This window comes from Falco biarmicus, chromosome 18, assembly GCF_023638135.1.
Source record: "Falco biarmicus isolate bFalBia1 chromosome 18, bFalBia1.pri, whole genome shotgun sequence".
In the NCBI taxonomy this organism is placed as follows: domain Eukaryota; kingdom Metazoa; phylum Chordata; class Aves; order Falconiformes; family Falconidae; genus Falco; species Falco biarmicus.
The window spans coordinates 3,799,241-3,820,783 of NC_079305.1; the positions used below are offsets into that span (position 1 = coordinate 3,799,241).

General features: G+C 59.5%; 1 protein-coding gene across 13 annotated transcripts in view; it reads left to right on the plus strand.

The window, feature by feature from the left end:
* Positions 1–12,724, plus strand: part of PEBP4 (phosphatidylethanolamine binding protein 4) — an 80,020-nt gene extending 67,296 nt beyond the window's left edge. For all 13 annotated transcript variants that reach the window (XM_056321764.1, XM_056321762.1, XM_056321763.1 and 10 more), the window contains 3 exons: positions 3,939–3,984; positions 5,427–5,543; positions 12,282–12,724. In XM_056321764.1, coding sequence (XP_056177739.1) covers positions 3,939–3,984; positions 5,427–5,543; positions 12,282–12,373 — 255 coding nt within the window. In that variant the 3' untranslated portion in view covers positions 12,374–12,724. The remainder of the gene's footprint in view (positions 1–3,938; positions 3,985–5,426; positions 5,544–12,281) is intronic.
* The last annotated feature ends 8,819 nt before the right edge of the window (positions 12,725–21,543 follow it).

The window sequence follows — 21,543 nt, forward strand, 5'->3', positions numbered from 1 at the left end:
CTTCCACGAACTCCTTCCATGTCTTTCCCTGTATTTTCTATTTCTAATTCCTTTCCCGATGGAAAGAACACAACGATTCAGTGGCATAACAACACTGGCATAACGGGATGTGACATTTATCATAAAAACAGAATTTGCATGGTAGGAGCTGACAGTCTCCTTCGGGCATGAAACCACAGCTTGACAGTGTTCGGGAAAGCAAGGGTGGTCATGGAGCTGTGCCGGCAGGGAGAGGGTCGGCGTGGCGTGGGCGAGCCGGGGCGGATCGGGACCATCCCATGCCCCAGCGCAGGGATCGGCGTGGAAGTGAACTAAAATGCAAACGGGCAGCTGAGCTGGGAAATGCCAGAGTTTGGGAGTGCTGGGAGCTCGCCGGGCCCTGCCCTGCTCTCTCATGGCCTCCCTCCATGCCGAAATAATTGGAGGGAGAGTTTCTCTTGGACCGTTTTTTTTTCTCACATGCTTTTTGTTGGAAAGCAGGATGAGCCTGAATGTTTCTGGGGGCTGGGGTGGGAGCGATCCTCACCACTGGTCCTGGCTTTGGTGGAGAGGAGGAAAAACCGAAGTGTGCACCTTCCCTGCAAGGACACGGTTGAACAGATCCGTATCCAGCTGCAATTAGCATCTTGTTCCTTTATTTTATGTTCAAGCCTCCGCTCCTCTTGCAGGAGGCTGGATTGCCATCACGCCGGCTCTGCCCTTCCCGGGATGCTCCCCTGCGCTCCCGAGAGCCAATTCATAAATCCTGACCTCATTATAAAGATCACAGAAAGAGAGAATAACAAATCTGGGCTCCTGGCTGTGCCGGCTTTGAAGCCGCCTTCCCCCCGTCAAGCTAGCGTGCCGTAAGCGAGCAGCACAGGAGGAGCCCGGTTTGGGGATTAACTTCCCCACTTGGCTAATTGTTGGTTAATCGTATCAGCACGCTGCCAGGCCGGCACCTCGACCACTGCCCCATGGTACGTGCCCCCCAGCACCCGGATGGGTCCCATGGGGTCCCTAGGGTCCCTGGGGCCAGGCTGGGGCATGCTCCTGGCGAGGCGGCGGCAGCCCAGCCCCGCTCTGCTGCACAGCCCTGGGTCCCATCCGTCATCTGTTTGTCCTGGTCCCCTGCCAGCGATTGTGCCGATTCCCACACCCACTTTCCATAACCCTCCGTCCTCGCCCGGGCGAATCGCTGGCGCGCTTGCCACCTATCCCTTTCCCCTCCTCTCTGATGGGATCAGACACGTTCTGGAGAAGGGGAAGAAAGGAAAGGGGAAAAAAAAAAAAAAAAAAGATCAAGAGGAAAACAAAATGTGACTCACTGCCTTCTTAATTTATTTGTATTTATTTATTCCCCGCCGCCCTACGCTGCGACGTGCAGCAGGCAACACCGGAGGGCTGGCCACAATCTGCCGGTGTGGCCCGTGTCTGGCTTGGCAAAGGGCTGTCAGGAATGGGGGGGGGAATAATTTTCTCCACTCTTTTGGCCAAGGAAAAGAGCACAGAGCGGAGCTCCTGGCACAGAAATTGTGTGGCACAGATTTTTAAAGCTGTCCAGGTCTCCGCGCAAACACCCCAGCAGCATCCCGTGCCCCACGAGCACTTGACACCACACAGCACAGACCGGAGGGTGGAAATATCGAATTCCACCTCCTACACTTGTGTCCTCGGTGGGGGAAAGAGAGAAAGAGAAGATAAAAGGCTGGGAAGCTCAAATGGTGTCATTAGGAACTATTAATGCTCTCATAAAAGGGCATTAATAAACACGGCAGCTCATCAGCCTCCATTAGCTCTGCTCGTGGCAGGGATCTTCAGGGGCCGCCGGCGTGTGATGCTCCCCTCGCCCTTGCTGGCATTTCAACAGAGGAGCAATGAGCTGGAGGGGGGGTTGATTCCTCTCTCCATTGCCCCCACACTAGCAAAAACCCATTCCCCAGCTGCAGGTCCCCTCATCCCCCGGGGAGGCAGCAGGACCTGCACGCCCAACCCTGCCATCCCCTCCCGCAGTTTGCTCCCTTGCTTCCAGAATAGCTGTTTACTATTAAAAAAAAAAAAAGAAAGAAAGAAAAAAAAGGCAGGGTTTACAGTGCTAGTCCCTACTTTCTCCCTCCCGCCCTCTTCCTGTTCTCGCCTCTTAAAAGGAGCTTTATCCTTTGACTCTCCCATCCCCCGGGCTAGCCAGAACCCACTGCATCTCAGGACGAGCAGGCAACCCACATCAGCAGGCAGGAAAACAGGGAGGAGGCCCAGCCTCTCCCGATAAGCCCATGGCAAAGCCAGGAATAGCAGCGAGGTCCCCGCACGGGAGCAGCCCTACCAGGAGCAGAAAAAAGCTTCGGTCCCTGCCTTTGAAGAGCGAGGGCTGGCAGCCAGCCCGGCCGCATGGCGAGCTTGGGGTTTGCTACAAGCTGCCTCTGCCAGTTTGGCCCCGCAGCCCAGAGCGGCACAGCTGGGGGAGCAGGCACAGCTGGAGGGGCTGGGCATGCACGGCTGGGTAGGGCAGATGTGCACATCTGGGTGGAGGAGGCACGGGGATCGTCTGGGCTGAGCGGGCATGCACGTGCGGGTGGGCTGGTGATGCGCAGCTGGATGGAGCGAGCATGGCGTGCACATCTGGGCGGGTTGTGCTCGCACATCTGGGCAGACTCGGCAGGGAGAGAGCAGCCAGTGCAACCCCACGGCCTCGCGTGCCCCCCTGGCACACCCCCGGGTGCTTCTCCCCCCGGCAGCCTGCGTGCTGCCTTCCCCTCCCGCCGTGAGCCAAGGCATTCAAACGTGCCAGTCGCTGCCCGAAATCTTAGTCATCACCTCTCTGTCATCGGGATATTTTCAGCTCTGGCTGCCAAGGTGGCGAGCCAACGTCGGGGAGCTGATAGCCAGGGACCGGAGCGGGCACTCGGCTTGTCAGTGACCTTTGCTGCGCCACAGGCAGCTCGCAGGAGGCTGTCACAGCCGTGACTCAGTGCAAAGCAGGTTGCTTTTTGGAGAAAGCAAAGCTTTGATCCCAAAGAGCCGGGGAACCGACCATGTTCCCTGCGTGCACTTTTGCTTGCAGTTATCTGATACATCTTTTTTTCGGGGTAATAACTCCCAGGGCAGGTTGGGACGGAGGAGCCCTGGCAGCGGCGCATGTGTGGGCAGGACTGGAATAACGGGTGCTGTAGGAGAGGATTTACAAGCGCTGGCGGCGGCATCGGTGGGAGGTGGGGGCCGGCCAGGAATAGCACAGCAGGTCAGGGGTGATGTGGCATGTGCGGGGCCAGGATGCGGCCGAAGCTCCCACCATTGTCCCTTTGCCATTAATCCAGTCCTGGCGGGATGCTCGGCGCTCTCGGCAAAGCCTCCCTCCTCCAGGGAAGCGTCCCAGGCCAGGGATGGAGAGCCAAGCCTGCCGGGTGGTGGGGCTTACTTGCCAGGCAGGAGTTTTGGTTGAGAGCAAATCCACCATGATGGAGCGAAGTTTTGCCGTGGGAACACTGGTGCAAATTGCCACCATCCTCCGCTGCTGGCCACTTCCCAGCCGGCACGGTTCACCCTTCCCAAATACCCATGTGCCAGGCAGCACCGAGGCTTGTAACGGGGATAGTGTGGCTTTCCCGGTGTGCAACAGCCTGGATCACTGGTCCAGATCACCAGATCACTGATGGTCCCCGTCTGTGGGTGACAGCGTGGTGCCAGCACCTCCTGTGCTCCAGGGCACCATGCCTGGAGCCTGTAAATCCCAAACAACTAAGCAAAGCCCCCAACATGCTCCTTCCCACTCCCCCAGGCCCAGCCATGTCCCCCGGAAAGGTTTGCTCCCTAAAGACCTTTGCAAGGAAAAAAACCCACCCAAAATGTTGGAAAACAAATCACTGGGGAGAAGCGGGTGCAGCTGGGGGGTGTCCATCCCCCCCATGTCTTTCTCCTGAGGGTCCTGGTAGCACCTCACCCCACTTTTCTTGTCCTTTCAGGGTGCAGATCTGCGGACTGGGGACATCCAAGGGCGCGTGCTGACGGGTGAGTGCAGCCCCCGCCGTGGGGAGGGGGTCTCCTGCAGCCCAGGCTGGGAGCTGTGAGGAGGCGGTGGCAGAGCTGGCAGTGCCTGGCAGGGACGAGCACAGCGGGACACGAGGGAGGGACATGAGGGGCTCCCGCAGGGTGCAGCTGGGCGCTGTCTGAAATAGGAGCCACTTTTTCTCTTATTTTTCTAGAGGCAAAAGTGGTTAAAAAACTCCCCAGCAGCTGGATGAGCTCCAAACCAGTGCAAAAAGGGGGCGGAGGGGGGGAAATAACAATCAAAAAGAAAAACACAAGATAAAAGCGGGTGAATCCCAACAACTTCTGTGATGTTGCACGAACAAAGACTTTCAGTTCAGAACAGGCCAGACACGGCTCATAGAGTTTACACCCCAAGGGAGCGGGGGAGAGGGGCCAGGGGCTCACCCAGCTGCAGGTGAACAAGTCCTGGAGGGGCTTGTCTTGTCCCTCAGCATCACATCCTCCCATCCCCCCCCAAGGGCGAGGACGGCTGCCAGCATCGTGTATTGGGGGTCTCGCCCCAGGGATGTCCCTCTCCCAGGGACGACCAGCCAGTGCTGATGCCCCTGTGCCTCGCACCAGCTGCAGACCCCACATCTGGGCAGCTGTGCACTGCTAGCTCCCACTTAGGCTGGGTTAATGGCATGCATGCATGCATGCAGCACAGCGTGCACCCGGGGATGTGCCCACCTGCGCACTGAACATCTGCAGCAAGGTGAGGAAACAACCCCGGCCATCCAGCATCTGAGAACCCGCTGCTTCGACCGCAAGAGCACCCTCCTCCACCAAAGCTGGGTGCCGGAGGACCTCAATGCCCGGCAGCTGGAGCCCAGCCAGTGATGTGCCAGGCACCCCAGACCCCACGGGGCAGCTGGGAGGGTGAGAGGTGCCACGCACTGGTGGGGTGCTGGGGGTCTCAGGCTTGTCCCCCTCAGCATGGCCATACCCAAGGGAGGCTGCACCCAGCGGAGGGGGGTGGGGAGGGGGCACGGTGGGGATGGTGCAGGGGTGGGGAGGGTGATGGAGGAGAGGAGGAGGCCCTTGGCACGGAGGCAAGGAGCACCCCGGGGCTCTGAAGTTGAAAGAGGAGGAGGAGGAGAGGGCGGTGGCTGGTGCAGTGGGAGGTTGGGGGCAGGTTATTTCAGGAGAGGGAAAACAGGAGCTGGCCCCTGGGCAGAGGCGGGGGGATCCAGGCGGCAATAAGGGAGGGGGCAGGTTTGCTGGGGGCACAGCGGCTGCTCTCGCTGGTGAAACACTGGAGCGGCTGAGCGCTTTCTCCCTCCAGCCCCACGTGTGGTGAGGGGCCTCGGTGCACAGCGCTCCATGGGAGAGCCCATCCCCACCTGGAGCCAGGTGGTGCTTATGGTGGGAAGTGGGTACCACTGGCAGGATGCTCCGTTGTTATCTTTTTGCATCCCTAGCTTACGTCCGGCCCACGCCACCACCCCGCAGCGGGTACCACCGCTACCAGCTCCGCCTGTACGAGCAGCCAGCTCACGAGGCCATCGCCCTGAGCCCCGAGGAGCGGGTCTCGCTGGGTAAGCAGCTGCCATGCCGTCGCTCCTGGCCCCACGCCGTGTCCTGAGGGGCTTTCCTGGGGGTACGGATAATTCCATGTGTCTGGACATACCCAAAGTGCCAGGCTGGGGATGCTCGTTTGGTGCGGGGATGCTCATTTGGTGCAAGGATGCTCGTTTGGTGCAAAGGGACTTAAATCCTTACACGGGACATGGCTGGGGCGTTGAGTCATGGAATCATAGAATCGCTCCTTGCAAGGCAGCAGAAACCCTCGGCAAAATGGCTGGTAACGGCCTGGCTAGCGGGATCGGGAGCAGGGAGAGATCTCGTCGGCTGTGAAATTGGGCTGAGTCCTTGCTGGCACATCGCCCCCCCCTCCCCGTGCCACAGGAGTTGCCTCACCGCCACCTCAGAGCATGCAGATAAGGATCAGCCGTGGCGATGGTTTAGCAAAGGGTTGCTCAAACCGGGCTGACACAACTCCCAGCTCCCCTCCGCCCAGCGCCGTGCAGGGACAGGGCTGCTGCCTCCCGAAATGCTGCCCCGGCAAGGATGGAGACAAGCAGCCCAGACCCCCGAGACACGATGGGACCATCTCCGCTGCTTCACCCTGGGGCGAGGGGTAGCCCCGCCGTGGGCAAGGACTCATCCTGCAAAATGCAAAGCGTGGGTCCCTTCCCCGGATGGTGCGGGTGCAGCTGGAGCATGGGGCGCTGCAGCTCACATGGCCTCGACAAGGGAAATTTCAAAACTTTCCCAGCTGGGACCACATGAGCACAGCTCGATTGGCAGGTCAGGTCGGTGCATCTCGTCTGCGCCGGCCTGACTCACCCCTGAGTGGCGTTAACCAACGCTGCAGGTCCCAGGGGAAAGCGAGCAGCAGCAGGGTGGCTCCGGGGTGCTCGCTGTCCCCACACCCCCCATGCAGGGAGAGACCCCAAAGCCACCTGGCACAGGGCTGTGATGCTCATCCCGTGGCCAGAGCGGGCTGCTGCTGCTGCTTCGAGTCTCTCTGCGGGTTATTTCTGCCCTTCGGTTTGCTTTCTGGCTCATTAGCTCTGCTTCTTAATGACATGCATTGAAGCCACCCCCCTGCCAGTGGAGTGGGGCACTTCCCCAGCCCCTTGTCCCCAGAGTGGTCAGAGGAGGGGGGTCCACTGCTGTCACTCGGGGCCACACACCCACATCCCCATTGCAGCATCCCAGGGCTGGGAAGGGAAGCTGGGACACCCACCAAGGAGCTTTTTCTGGATAAATCCTTTTACTAGCAGGGTAAGCAGCTCAAGCCCCCAAATTTAATGGCCAAAAGGGTTCAGCCACCTTACCCACGTGTTCTGTGGAAGATGCCCCCATCCCCCCAGGTGGCTGGGTGCTCCCCACCCCATCTCCATTCCATCCTCAAGTTTCTCAACCCTTCCCAGGCTCCCTGGGAAAGACCCGTTGAAACAGCAGCGGATATCGATGCCTGAGCATCGCAGCTGCGGCTGTCTCGGTGGAGGCTGTTATTTAAGTCGTTGGTTGAAGGTTATTTTTAACCATTTCACTGCTGCATCACAGGCTTGGCCTGTCCAGTGAGCGCAGCCGAATTGAACCACCACCCACTGGCAGCCCATCTCTTTAATTCCCAGGGCAGCTGGCAAGCAGGGCATGAGGCCTGAAAGCAGCCAAAGGGTGAGATTTTGGTGTCTCAAGGGTTTTAAATAAATCCGTTCCCAGGGACCGCAGCGGGATGAACCGAACCACTGACACATCCAGCCTGCAGGGCTGAGCGCTGGGGTCTGGCCCCGTGGTGCAAAGGCAGCGCACGGGGGAGAGGAGCAAACACCTTGGGTGGCACGGGGAAACAAGGAGAGTCTGACCCTGACCCCGGCAGACCATGGGTGAGGAACTCAGCCAGCCCCGCTGCAGCTCTGGCTTGGTCCTCTCCTCCTGCGGTACAAGAGGTGCAGGTTCGCCCAGCGATGCCGCAGCCACAGCTTGCAGCCTTGCTCGAAGGTTTCCTATCTTGCTTGCCTTAAACCAGCCCCTTCTCGCTCCTTTTATTCTGTCCTACACCTGGTGGCAGTGATAGCTCCGTCTCACCAAAGATGGTGGCACCCGATGTCAGCAGGTGCTAACGCCAGAGAGGGAGAGACATCCTGACCTGAGCACCCAGCAGGTGCAGGGAACGGTGCTGGCCCATCCCAGACTCACTCCAGCCGCATCCAGCGCTACATCCCTGTGCTGCGCATCGCCAGCGTTGTGCCATGCATCCATCCCTCTGGCAGCTTGTCCCCGGGCAGAGCCCGCTGCGGGGGACACAGAGCCCCAGCAGAGTGTTTCTCCCACCGCCCAGTTTGCAGGGAAGCTCCCTCCTGGCATGGGCTGCGCTTTGGGGGCAGGACCAGGAAAGCTCCTGGGCAAAGTGGGACCGATCCTGGGGAGGTGGTGTGTGCCAGGCGGGGTGGCAGGAGCCTGGTGGCAGAGCCAAAAGGCTGGAGCCTCCAGAAGAGGGCACTAAACCAGGACCTGCCCAGGCCACCGCGTCCCCACTCCTTGGAGAGACCCACTCCTTGTGCAGATCCCTGGGAAATTAAAAACGCGAGGGGCAGGGGCGAGTAATCAAAATAAAACTGTGCTGCATCTCCCCCCAGCACCACCTGTGAGGGAGCGAGGATGGCTCCACGCTGGCTGGTGGCTCCGATGTCCAACCTGTCCTGGCTGGGATGGCACCGATGGGCAGAGGGTCGGATGCTGTGCCCAAGGGCACCAAGGCTGGCAGTGGCAGAGCCAAGGGGGGCTGCAGCACCCCGCTCACATCCCCCCGCCACCGCTCCCCGCAGTGAGCCCAGCGCTGGTGACAATGGTGAATCAGTTGTTTACAGCAGAGGTGTTTCTCCAGGGTGGCTCTTGAGCAAAAAGATTTGTTTCATCAGGGGAAAAGAAAAAAAAAACCACCACCCTGATCCTTCTCCGCGAGTGTTTCTCATCAATCCCTGCACCAGCCGGCTCTCTCGCTGTGCGACCTCAGGCAAATAACTCTCTGGGAGCCTCAGTTTCTCTGCTGGAGTCTGATTCACTCCGCTTTTTGGCTGTGCCACAGCTTTGCAACTGAATTGTCACAGGGCACTGGCTCTGTCCCTGCTTGTGACTGAAGCTGGAGGTTCTTGGGGTGTCCTCGAGGCTGCACGGGCTCTGTCAGGCAGCGCGAAGCCTGTCCTCCCCGCTCGCCCTGCTCCCCTCCCAAGCCAGCAGGGTTACAAGCCGTGTTTGTATTTTGGCGAGATGCAAGATAATAGTTTGTGGTCTGTAAAATGTCAAAGCCACCCGGCGCATCCCGAGGCGTTGGCACCCGCTGCGAGCTCGGGGTCGGGCTCTGCTGCAGCGAGCTGCAGGAAACGCCCTCGGCCGGGGAAATTCGGGTGTCCGGCGAACCCCAGCCATGGCGGGGTGGCACGGAGGTGCCGGGGACCTTTTTGCCCATCTGCAGCCTGAGGGAGGACGGAGACCGTTGGTTTTCCATCTCCTTTCTTTTCTTTGTGGGGGAACTTTAATTAGCACAAGATCTTGAGGCTTAATTGCACTTGCCGGGTGGTGCCGTACCTTCCTCTGTTTCCACCCTGCGTGCCCTGCTGCCGGGTGCCCATCAGCTCCAGTGAGCATGGGGACACGCTCCCCAGCATCCCCAAACCTCCTCCTGACCCCAAAAGCCATTTTACAACTGGGAATGGACTTGTGCATCCCAAAAATGTTGCCGCTGGGAAGCAGTGAGTCCTTTGGGGACCAGAGACCGGGGATGTGCCCAGCCAGCCACCCTCCCCGTGGCTCCATCCTCTGGCTTCGCATCGGGGCCACAGAGCGTTGACTCATGAGCCAACCTTGGGCGCCTCTGATCCACCCAGCTGGAAAATCGGGTTGGACTGGGCCCCAGCGGGGAGGGAAAGGCTGCGGCTCGGATGGGAGGTGGCAAAGGGCTGTGGGGAGCACATAGTCCCAGCCAAAGTCCCCGGGTGTCAGTTAATGGTGACCAAAGCAGCTGGCAGCCTCCCGCCTACCTCCACTGGGACATCATTAATCTTGGCAGAAAAGCATCAGGGCTCCTATCAAGGACAACGGCCCCGCTGATGAGTTTGATAAATTACAGCCAGCGACGTGCCCCCAGCGCTGAAGGGCTGGGGGGAGGCGGGGGTCATTTGCGGGGGGGGGGGGGGAGGGTCGGGATGCAATGGCAGGGCTGTGAAACAGCCCCGCGCACCCATCACCGGGGGGCCGGAGGGTCCCCAAGCTGGGGGAGCTCAGCAGCTGCCTCGTGCCTCAGTTTCCCCACCTGGTGCTCAGAGATCAGGCGGCTGCTGCACGTGTGGGTGTCAGCGGGCGCTCCTCTTCCTCCGGCGGGTGCTCAGATAAGAGCCAAGCGCGATGATATAATCCTCTGGGAAATGAGCTTGAAAACGGACCAAGCCATGGATGAAACGTCGTATTGTTTTGGTGGGGAGAAGGGATGGCGGCACTCCGACCTCGGCTTCCCGGCCAGCCCCCCACTGCCCTCCCGGCTCCACGGCCCCGGTGACTCACAGTCCCCAAGCCCTGGAGCCGGCCGGTGTGGCGGCAGGATTCGGGATGGCTTGTAGAGGGATGTCACCCTGCGTCGGGGTGCATGGGCGGTGATGCTGGGATGGGGCACCTGCTTTGGGGATGCACGCAAGGGGTTGGATTTGGTGGGGGGGGCGCAGACCCCCAGAGCTGGGGCAGGGGGCATCACCCCCTTTGCCAAACCAGTGGCTGTGCCTGGGGCTTTCCCTGTAGCCAGTCCCCGCTCCCCCAGAGGGACAGGCACAGCCGGTGCGATGGCAGGTAGGAAACTAGGTCAGGAAAAACCCTGACCCACGCGTGGCGGCGGGAGCTGGGCTGGTGCCTGCAGCCCTGCAGCGGCTCTGCCTCTCCCAGCTCCTTTCATCCGCTCCTCTCCGGGGGCTTCACCAACATCAATGACAGCTCCTGGAACCCCTGGGAGTCGGGGTGGGGGGGGCACCACGTCTCGCTCTCACCCCAGTCCCACGAGGCACCAGCCGCTCTCCCCCGGGTTTTTCCGAGTGCTTTGAAACCCACCGGATGAAAGGCACCCGCCGAAGGGCTGTGGGTGCAGTGGGAGCATCCCCCCCACGGGACCTCCTCCCCTGGCACCACATTCACTGGGACCCCCGGAGCTGGGGGGTGAGCGGCTGCCCCTCCTTGCCGGGATGTCATTAGGAGATGGATGTGTTCAGGCACATGGAGAGGACCGATACCCGCACAGGGGTGCGCCAGGGCTCGCAGCCATCGCCTGCAAACCCAAAGCCACCTCGAGCTCCTGCATGGGGGCATCTTCCCCCTTGGGCTTGGGCTGTGGTGGTGAACCAGAGCCACTGGAAGTGTGGCTGTGTGCCCCTGCTAGTGGTGACCCCGGTGCAGCACGGGGACTGCCCTTGCCTTCGGCTTGGTTTGGGTCCTCAGCAAGTGGCAGTGATGATGTGGGGACATTTGGGACCGCCTCAGCCACATGCAACAATGCATTTCAACATCCCCTCCCAGCCAGAGTGTCGGGATGCAGCATCCGGCCTGAGCATCCTGGGTACCTCCTTCCCAGGCACTGGAGCATCTCCCCAGCCACATCCCGGGAGGTCGCAGGGTGCAGTGCCAGCACCAGGAATATCTGCAGAGACCATCAGGGGCTTTTCAGCTGTGGGGTGACTCACAGCAGGGCCCGACTCGGTGCTGGGGGGCAGGTGGGGGGAGGTGGGCTCTGCCAGCACGCTGAGCCACGCTGAGCCACCACTGTCTGGCGCGGGTGATGCAGCAGCTCGGGTTTTGCTCAGCATTTTTGCAAGAGCAAAGGGGACTGTTTGCTCTGGCTGGGGCTGAGATGCGAAGGCAGATAAGGGCTGCCAGTCTGCAGCGTGACATTAAAGAGAAGTGCCGGGAAGGGGAGAGGAGGGGAGGATGGGTTTCAGATAAACAACGGGCCCCTTTCCCCCACCATGACACTGCGGTCGTGTCCCACCCGTCAGGCAGGGACAGAGGTGGCAGGGTGAGCTGCTCGGCTCCTGTCATTCCCAGGGAAAGGAGGAGGGTGCTCCACCAGCCATGGGCCAGACCCACACTGGACACTGAATCCTGGTGGGGCGCAGGGGGATTTCTGGCCCACAGGGCTGGGCGCAAGGGAATCCCTCCTGCCTGCCACCCTGGAGAGGGTGTCCCTGCCACCTTCAGCATTGGAAAAACCAAGGCTGGTTCCAGCCATGAGATGGTCCCGGACCTCTGGCATTCTCGGATCAGGGCAGGCAATGGAGGAGGGGGGTCAGGGATGAAGACCCCCCCTTGGCTCCGACAGTTTGAGAAGCAGCAGCTCAGTGCATGCAAGCGAGGGAGCCGGGGGATCTCCTACCATCTCCCCACATGTTGCTGGGGGATTTCCAGGCACCCCGGGGTGGGCTCATAGGAAGCTGTGGGAAGGTCTGCTCCAAAGGTCAGCAGGGGCGGAGAGGGGCACGAGAGGAGCTGATGCCATTTACCCCCCTGGGGGATGCTCCCCTCGCTCCCTGCCCGCGGCCCCTGTGGGGCAGAGCCCGGTGCCTCCCCTCCTGCTGCTGTTCGCAGGATGTGGTCTGCGGCGCCTGGGGCAGAGCAACAGCCAGTGCATGGCGTGCAGCGTGCAGCCCCAGCCTGGATCGGGCCCTGGAGCATCCCTGCCTCCCGCAGCCTCCCAGCCCCGGTCAGCCCCTCTCTTCCTCTCTCCCCAGGTGCCTGGGCGATGGAGAACTTTGTGGAGCAGTTTCGGCTGGGCTCTCCGGTGGCCTCAACCCAGTTCCTCACCAAATACCACGAGGATTAGCACCGGCCATCCCCTGCGCAGCTGCCTCCCCTCCCCTGCACCACAGAGCCACCGGACCAGGAGGAAACCCTGGGACTCACCAAGGATGCACCCACCCTTCCACCAGCCCAGATTCAGCAGAAGCCCCAGCCCTTCCACTTCCAAACCTGGGAGGGGGTTTCTCCTTCCCTCCGAGGGTAACACCCCGAGCGGTGTCCCAGCTCGCCCTGGGTGTCCCGGGGAGGATGGCATCACCCTTTTCTCCTCTTTCCACCCCGTTTCTGGCCTGACCCCCAGCATGTCCCACCTGCACCTTGGGGATCTCGAGCTTTAGTACCTGCAGCTTTCAGAATAAAGCACGGATGGAGCACACGGGGCTGTGTGAGCTCCTTGCTGGCAGCGTGTGTGGGGTGATGCTGGGCCAGCACTGGGTGTATCTGGTTGCCCTGGGGTCCGCACCAGCTGCATGGGATAGAGCTGACCCCCTGAAGATGGGGTTGGGTTGCCAACATGACCCTCATGGGATGCCAGGCATGGCCCAACGTCCCCCAGGAGCTCTGGCGTGGGAGCAGGACCACAGTGACCAGCCTGGGGGGTCCCTCGGCAGCAGCAGCACGTAGGGTGGCAGCGTGGGAACCAGGCACTGCCCCGGCCTGACTCGATCCCTGCCCTACCTCTGCCCTCGCTCGCTGCCTCAGCCCGCTTCTCTTGGAAAGCAAAACTGAAATTAAAGCCATAAATCAGAAGAGCTCTGCCTACTGGCCACTTAGCTGGACCTCCCCTTTAATTAGCTCTTTAATTAGGCTTTCATCTAAGACTCGGTTTTCTTGGAGGCTTGGATTCACCCGCCTGCAAGTCCTCCTTGCAGCATGTCCATGGTGGCTCCACTGTGACAAAGCTGATTTTGCCCTGCCGATGGCCAGGGCTGCATCCCGGAGCACTTACGGGGAGCAAGACCCCGGGGGGCATTTTGCAGGCAGGGGAAACCGAGGCACGAGGGAACAACTTGCTCATGGCCACGCGGGGAGGTCTAGCATCGTGCTGAGGGGATGGCGATGCTCCTCTTGCTGCATCTCACCCCTGCATCAGTCCCTGGGTCTGTCCCAGAGCAACCTGTTCCTGATGCAGGAGAGAAAACAGGTCTGTGCCATCCTCTTCTTGCTCCCAGCACACGGCTGGCTGCCTTCCCTGGCTTGCTGGCAGCGAGAGCAGCTTTCACTCCCGGCCGGTGGGAGTTACACGTGGCCGGGACTTTCCCTCCCGCAGAAAATGGCTGTTTACCTCGCAGGGGCTGAATCACGTTGGCTGCGTGTCGCGTGGGTCCTGCAAAGCTCTGCCAGCCTCCCCTCCCCATGGGAAGGTGCCGGGGGACGGGCTGCAAGGTGCTAAGGAGGATGCAGGAGCTGGGGGTCCCAGCTGGCCCCAGGCACATGCCGCTGGGTGCAGCTGCAGAACACGGTGGGGAAGGAGAGCAACAAAAAAAGGAAGCTGGGTAACATACCACACACAACCCAGGGAAAAAAATACAAAACACACTGCCTGGCTTGCCATCGGCGCTAAGATTAGCAGCAGAGGAAATGACACTTAGAGATGTCATGGAAGTCAGCTAAAGTTGGATTTCTCCTTCTCTTTTTCTATACTTACCCTCCACAGAGGGTGTAATTGGCCCGTTAGGTTAATGCGGAGGGACTGGTGTAAATGAAAGGTCATGCTTTGTTGACATCCTGCAGTCAAACTATAGTCATCCTTTCCTCCCTGCCTTTAATTCCTTGTGGCTGGTGTGTTTATTTTTGGTGGAACGGGAGAGAAAAGGCAATCGGATGTTTATCCTTCTAGGAAATTATCACCATCGTTCTTGGTTTTAATTTGAGCTGGAGATGAGAGGAGGTAGATGCACGCCGCGTCTCCCTGGTGCGAGCCAGGCTTGCCCTTGCTGGGTGCCGCGAGCCCAAACTGGTCCTCTCCGCATTGTGTCGCTGATGGGGATGGGGATGGAGGATGGAGATGGGGATGGGGATGGGGATGGAGATGGAGAATGGAGATGGGGATGGGGATGGAGGATGGAGATGGGGATGGGGATGGGGATGGAGATGGAGAATGGAGATGGGGATGAGGATGGAGATGGGGATGAGGATGGAGATGGGGATGGGGACGGAATGGAGATGAGGATGAGGATAGGGATGGAGAATGGACACGGGGATGGGGTTGGGGATGGGGATGGGGATGGAGAATGGAGATGGGGATGAGGATGGAGATGGGGATGAGGATGGAGATGGGGATGGGGACGGAATGGGGATGGGGATGAGGATGGCGATGGAGATGGGGATGGGGATAGGGATGGAGAATGGACATGGTGATGGGGATGGTTCAGAGCAGGAATCTGCCCAGGTGACTGCAGCAGGCACTGTGGTGGGACGATCCTTTGCCAGGATGCAGGATGAGGCACCGCTGGTCTTGCACCAGGCGCCCAGGCACAGACAGGGCTGCAGACACCCAGCGTGGCAGGAGCACCAGCCAGCCCGGAGCCACAGACTCTTCACCTGGATGTACACAAGGCCTTCACAGCGTGGAAAATATTAATTGTGGTTTTTTGGTTCCACTTTTTGATAATTTAGAAAGAAAGAAAAAAAAAAAAAGGAGGAAGCCACATACAGTCACTTTGTGCTGGTCCCAACCCCTTTATCTCTCCTTCCATTTGCTCACCATCAGTGCAAGAGAGAAAAGAGAAGCTGAGTCTTTGGCTGCCTAAATGTAGAAAGTTTTGCTTCTAAATCAGTTTGTGATGGAAAGGAAATACGTCACATCCCTGGGGAAGTGGCTGGTTTTCAGCAGCCACAACCCCAGCGCCGAGTGCTGCAATGGAACAGCCCAGCACTGAAATAGCTCCACGCTCTGTTATTGTCACCGATACAATATTTTTTTTCTCTGTCTACGTGTGTCATTTTTAGCATCCAGAGGAAGTTTTATTTGTATTTGTTAGCTCGACTTTCCACTGTCGTGGCTTTTTTACTTTTTCATTTGAAGGTCCAGGAAGGGGGGGAGGAGAAAATAGAGCTGGGTGAACTCAGGTGTGATGGCTCGATGGGGTGTAGTGTGGTACCCATGGCACTGCTGACCTCTCCACCTGCATCTGCTGGGCATCCCGGTGTCTGTCAGCCTTGCAGAGCCCAAGGGAACTGAAACACCACAAGTCCACGGGAGCACATGGTCCCGGTGATCTGGGGGGGCTGAGGCAGGGTGCTGTGCCCCAGGCGTGGCTGCAGGATGGGGCTAGCCCCGCTTTGCTCTCCGCGGGGATGGGGATGCGAGGTGGGTTTGGATGCTTTCAGCCCATTCCCAGAGCAAACCCAGCGACTTGATGGGATGCCTGAGGAAGAGGAAGACTTGGAATTTAAAAGAATAACAGGGAGTTTGTGAGAATCCAATGTTCCTGGTGAGCAGCAGCAGCTCCCAGCAGCGCATGGGGGGTGGTGTTCCTTTCCAAAACTGGGCTGGAGGCCAAAAGAAGCCTGGGCTAAACATGATCCCTAAGTCAACAGGGTAATAATTACCTATTTTTAATAATTATTGAAATAATTATTCTAATGAGAAAAAGTCTCAGCCCCTGGCTCAAGGGGAGGCAGCCCTGGGTCCCATCCCCTGATGTAGAGCAGGAGGCATCTCCCCTCTGGTGGGATCACCCCGGGAAAGTGCAGATTTAGGGGTAGGTGATATTAAGGAACAGGGACTGGGGGCCACCCCTTGCATCCCTCCGGCCTCGGTGGAACACGGGGACGAGACGAGGATGGCCCAGCTCACCAGGAGTGAAGCGATGCCAGGCAGCAGCTCCCCCTCGCACAGGCACTTGCACAAGAAGAGATTAGCAGGATCAGCTGATGATGATCTAAGCGCATAACTATATCAACCTGTGAATTAATTAATGATATCTCACACTTCATAATGGCTCTATCTGCAGATCTTATGCACTCCTCAAACATTCAGTGAATTAAGCCTTGCTGCATCCCCCAGGAAATAGGTCAGGATTGTTAATCCCCATGTGCTGGTGGGGACGCCGCGGCACGACGCGGGGATAAACAACGCTGCCCGTTTTGGGTGCCAGCGCGGCAGATTTTCCAGGTGAGCTGAGCATCAGCATCCCCGCAGCACTGCGAAGGGACCGGGCTCTGCCGGTGGGATGCTCCAAAGCCCGACGCTGAGCTCCCAGCCCTCAGCCTCGTGCTGTGGCCACACGAAGCCCCCAGCCAGCAGGTCCCCCATGTGCCAATGTTCATGCCTGGGGCTGGGGCTGGCAGTGGGCACACGCACCAGGAGCTGGCTGCTCGGCTTCGCAGGTGGCCACGAGGTGCCAGATGCAGTGGACATCTCCCTGCCGCTCCGTGAGCCGTGCCTCGGCAGCCGGGCGGGCCTGGGAGAGGCAGCCTGGGCTGTGGCAGGAATTTAGGGCTCCTGAAGTAATAGGGGAAGGCAGGCAAGGCAAGGATGGGGCCACGTCCCCACCTCTGTGTGCCGTGCCAGCACCCAGAAAGGGCCAGCAAACAGCAAGGGGCATACAGGCCAGTCCTGGCATGATGGTTTCATTAATTAGCGATAATAATTCATTCTTTTGGGGCCTTCAAAATGCTGCATATCATCAGAGGAGCTTGGCTTGGTGGGACTGTCTGGAAGAGCCCAGTCCCCCTCAATGCCCTCTCAGAGCTTGCTTGGTTTGGGGTCCCGGCCCCCCCATCCTGCTCACTGGGGCTGGCACCATTTGACTGGGCTCTTGCAGCACCCTGGGGTGCAAACGCCGGCTGTTGTTGAGGGCAAGCGGCTGTGCCTGCCTGGCTCTGCCCAGAGACGCTGCCAGACATCCCGGGACACCGCATTCAAGGGATGATGAACAGAGAGAAACCGTGCTGGGGTTTTGTTTCCTCTTTCAGCTCGCTCTCCAGGTCGGTTTGGGCTGGGTTTGTCGGCGTGGAGCTGCGGCAGTGGGAAGCTCACAGCCTCACCCGCTCCACCGGGAGCACGAGCACCTTCAGATGTGGTTTGCCCCAGATGCTCCTCGGTAGGGAAAAAAAAAAAAAGAAGGGTTGTTGATAGGGTGGTCCTGGCCCACCAGCTTTGCTCCTGCCCAGAAGCAGCCGTCACCCTTGGTGCGTGCCTGGGTGCCCAGTGCTGCCCTGTTTACGCCCGGCTCTCTGCAGGGTGAGGCAGATGCCTCTCGGGGTTTGCATCCAGAGGTGTGGTGGAAGGTGCTGGATGGCTGTGCGGCTCTGCCAGCCTCCCCTGCCTGCACCACGGGGCAGAGGACGGTCTCACCCCACAGCCCCCGGCCGGCTTGTCCTCACTTGTCGGTAGCAACTCTCTTCCCATTCCCTCCTCGCAGCCCTGCAGGTCCTCGGCTAACCTCAGATTTCCTCATTGCTAGGAAATGGCTAATTCCCCCCGGGCTGGTTTCAATGGCTGTGCAGATCCCTCGCCTTTGGCCTCTCACCAGTTTCTCCTTCAGTGGTTAAAGCCCAGCGCCGCAGCCCTGGGGAGCAGCGCTTTCCCAGGCTGCACAGCCTTCGCATTTCGCTAGCCAGGAGGACATCCATCCCTCCCCTCGCACGGCATCCTGAGACGGATACCCCAATGCTGCCAGGCGCCGGATTTGCCCCCTGCTCCGGCTTCCCAGCCCCTGTGCTGCGGCCACGCAAGGTTGAGCCTCTTCTCTGGCATCGCCATGGGATGGGGCAGACTGGGAGAGGCTCTTCCAATGCTTCGGCGCTGGCTGTGCCACGAGCTTCTCTGCCATTAGGGAACCGCTCACGTCTCCAGAGTTGTGTGTCATGGCACAGTTCTCAGAGCTGAAACGCAAGCATCCATTTCCTCTTTTGTTTCTTGGTTTCAAGTTAAAAAAAGCCTTCGTAGTATCTCGCTGCAAACCCCTCACTGGGGCCACAAGCACTGCCCAGTCACTCCAGGGTTCCTGGCCGGGACCAGGCTGCCACGGTTCGTCCTTGTCCCATAACATCAGCCCTGGTGCTGCAGCCCCGTCCATGCCAGCTCTGTGTCCCCATCTCTGCGAGTGGTCCTCTGGCTGGAAAACCCGTTGTTCCCAGCGGTGCTGCTCCCTCGGGACAGCTTTTTTGCTCTGGACCTACTATTTTGTTTTCCTGCTAATCACACTGTCTCCTTATCTCTGGGTCACACTGCGCCAGCCGCCACTGCTATTGTTCCCCTGCTGCGGGCTGGATAATAACAGGAAAGACCTCCGGGCTCACAAACTGAAACCTGTCTCGGACTTAGATGACCCAGAGGTTCCCAGCTCCCCGGCACATACGGCAGCGTGCCCCTCGCCACCGCAAGCTGGAGCCACCCACCGACCCCAGGCCCCGAGAGCAGTGGAAAATTATGGGATGCTCTTCGGGGTGGCAGAGCGCAGCCAGCATATCCTTGCTGCCGCAGCACCGAGGTGATGTGGGGAAGGGGACAGCAGCGGTGGGGGGTCCAGGGGGTGCTGGCAGGGCCTCCCCCCACAGCAGCCTCGGCACCTGATGCTGCTGTGGGTGCTTCCCTGGCCTCCAGCCGGCTCCCAATGCTGCCACCCTCAGGGACCGTCCCCAACCACCCAGTGCCCATTTTTCTGCGCAGGGTGCCCAGGGCTGCCCCCCTGCCCCAGTTTCAGCAGGGTGGGTTTGCAGCCCCCCTCTGCTCCAAAGGGCTCTGCCCCCCACCCCAAGCTTTTCATACTACTGCTGCGCAGGGAGAGGCAGGGCTGGTGCCTCTCTTGCCACGGGGGAAACCGAGGCAGGAAAGGGCCTCCCACAGCCACCCGCAGTGCTCCCGCAGCACCCCACTGCCTGGCTCCCTCCCACAGCCACCCCACGGTCTGGCACATGGGGACCTGCCCCTTGGGACCCACGCAGCCAAGCCTGCAACAACACCCCAGGGCAGCAAGTTCTGCCGGCGGGTCCCTTCGTCCCCCCAAGGAGGAGAGAGAAGGGAGATGTCTGTCTCCTTTGCCATGCATATTTCGGTGCAAGTGTTTCTGAATATTTCCGGAGGAGGAGGGTGTGTAGTTTTCACAGGCAAATCAGGAAAACCAAGGTGAGGCGGGAGACGGTGTTGTGGAAGGACGCAGGCCGTGCCGGGAGGGTGTTGGTCCGGGATCAGGAAGGCTGCCCAGCAGTTTCTCCCTGCTGGAGTTCTCCCAGCCAGAGTTTGGCCAGAAATGAGGATTTCCCACGCCCAACAGCAGTGGACAAAGTCTCGCCTCCTCCAGAAATTACAGATTACCCTGAGTCCCATCCCTGCTGGTGCTGAGCATCTCTCATGTCCAGTCCAGAGAATAAATCACTGTCAATGCAGCATCTTCCACATCTGGGCAGCTGGTGTTTGCCAGAGGGAGCTGACACCCCCAGAACGCCACATCCCACCCGTGCAGCCTCACCGCTTGCAGACAAAACACGGTGGCTTCATCAGATACCTCTGCAACACCCACCCCGTGGCTCAGGCGGCTGAAAGATGCGGGGTTTATTTGTTCCCCCTTCTCCAAGCCACTCGAGAAGAACTTGTGTTGTCGACCATCCAAGCAGCCGCCCACACATATGGCCCTGGTACAGTCATGCCCCGGGGTAGGAGGTAGGTGACCTTTCTGGTCCCCACCAGCCACACTCTGTTTACGACTCTGTGACCTTACCAGCCCCAGATATACATCTACAGCAGATCCAAGGGGCTGGGGAGGAAAGCCTCCACGTTCTGGTAATGTAAGTGCCTCAAGCTTCATGTCTGAGCATCCTCTGCAAGCCGGGACCAGAGGCAGCACCACAGAGGGTCCCGAAAGCCTGAAGCCCACAGCCATGAGCCGTGTGGAGCCTCCCGGAGCTCCTGAGACACAGAACCACATGGTGGGATGGTGATGAGCGCCTTGTCGTGTCCCTCGGCCTCCGAGGCTCAGCTCTGTCCAAGCTCAGCTCCCCAGTGAAGTTTAGACACGATTTCAACGGGAATGAGCATCCCATTTGCCTCACCATGAGGCATGAAAACTAGGCCCATCTCCTCCCTATAACTACATTTATGCTGTCATTAATTAGGTGAAAAAACCCTGAATAGTTCCCCTTTTAAAAGCCCCGGTGGTCCCTGGAGAGCTGGCGTGCAGCGTGGCCTCCCGTGGCACAGCCCGGTGCACCTGCAGGGCTCACGGCACATGAATCACCCGGTGAGCGGCAGGACCCGGTCACAAGACCGAGAGGAGTGGGGAGAAATCACCCGTCAGCTGACAGCACCCAAAGGGACGTGGGGTGCCATGGGGGTTTCAGCACACCGTGCATGGGGCTGGGTGCCCATCTCCAGCTCGCAGCATCGCACAGCCCCGAAGGCAGGAGCAGAACTGGGGGGGCAGCGGGAGCTGGGGGCTCGCACCGGCAGCTGTGCTTGCTGAGGGGGAACTGCCAGAACTTTCCAAATGTGGGGACTCTGGGGGTTGAACCTGACTGGGACACTTAATGCCAGGGCTTGTCGCATCCTCTGCACAGGCAGGTGGGGAGCACCGAGGTGCAGAGGGATGGAGATGGGTGCCGGCCGGGGCAGACCTCGCCTGCGCTGCCTGGGCATCACAGCATCACTCCCCCCATTATCTCAGGGGTTAACGAGGCAGCTGGCTCAGGGGCCAAGCTGGAGGCTGGGCAAGGAAAGTTTGAAATGCAGGGGCAACGGTCCTGTGGGATTTGACGAAGGGCCCACAGCCCATCCACACTGCAAAATCACTGATGCCAGCGATGATTATTTACACTACTGAAACACCCCGATCAGGACAGGGTTCGCATGGCCTAAGAGAAAGGCGTGTGGGATGATCAAAATAAGTGAAAGCTCTCAGCCGCAGACTATCCAGACTGAGCTGTAATTTAAAACCTTTCAGAGCATCCCAGGTGAGATTTTTTTTTAATATTATTTTTTTCTCCCTTTGGGTAAACTACTCTGCTCAGGATGCTCGACCCATTAAACTGAGCTGTAACTAAGCCAGTCCAACCCCCACGCGGCCGTTTTCATGCCAGTCTAAGGCTGCCTGGGTTTATTTTGGCTTAAGGCCGTTCCCCATCAATTGGCATCAAACCATTGCTGGTAAGCGAGACGGTGGCGGTGCAGGATGAGGCCGTTCTCACAGGCTGGGTTTAGCGGTGTGGCTCCCCCCGGCCCAGCCGGGCCCTTATGACTCAGGAGCTTTG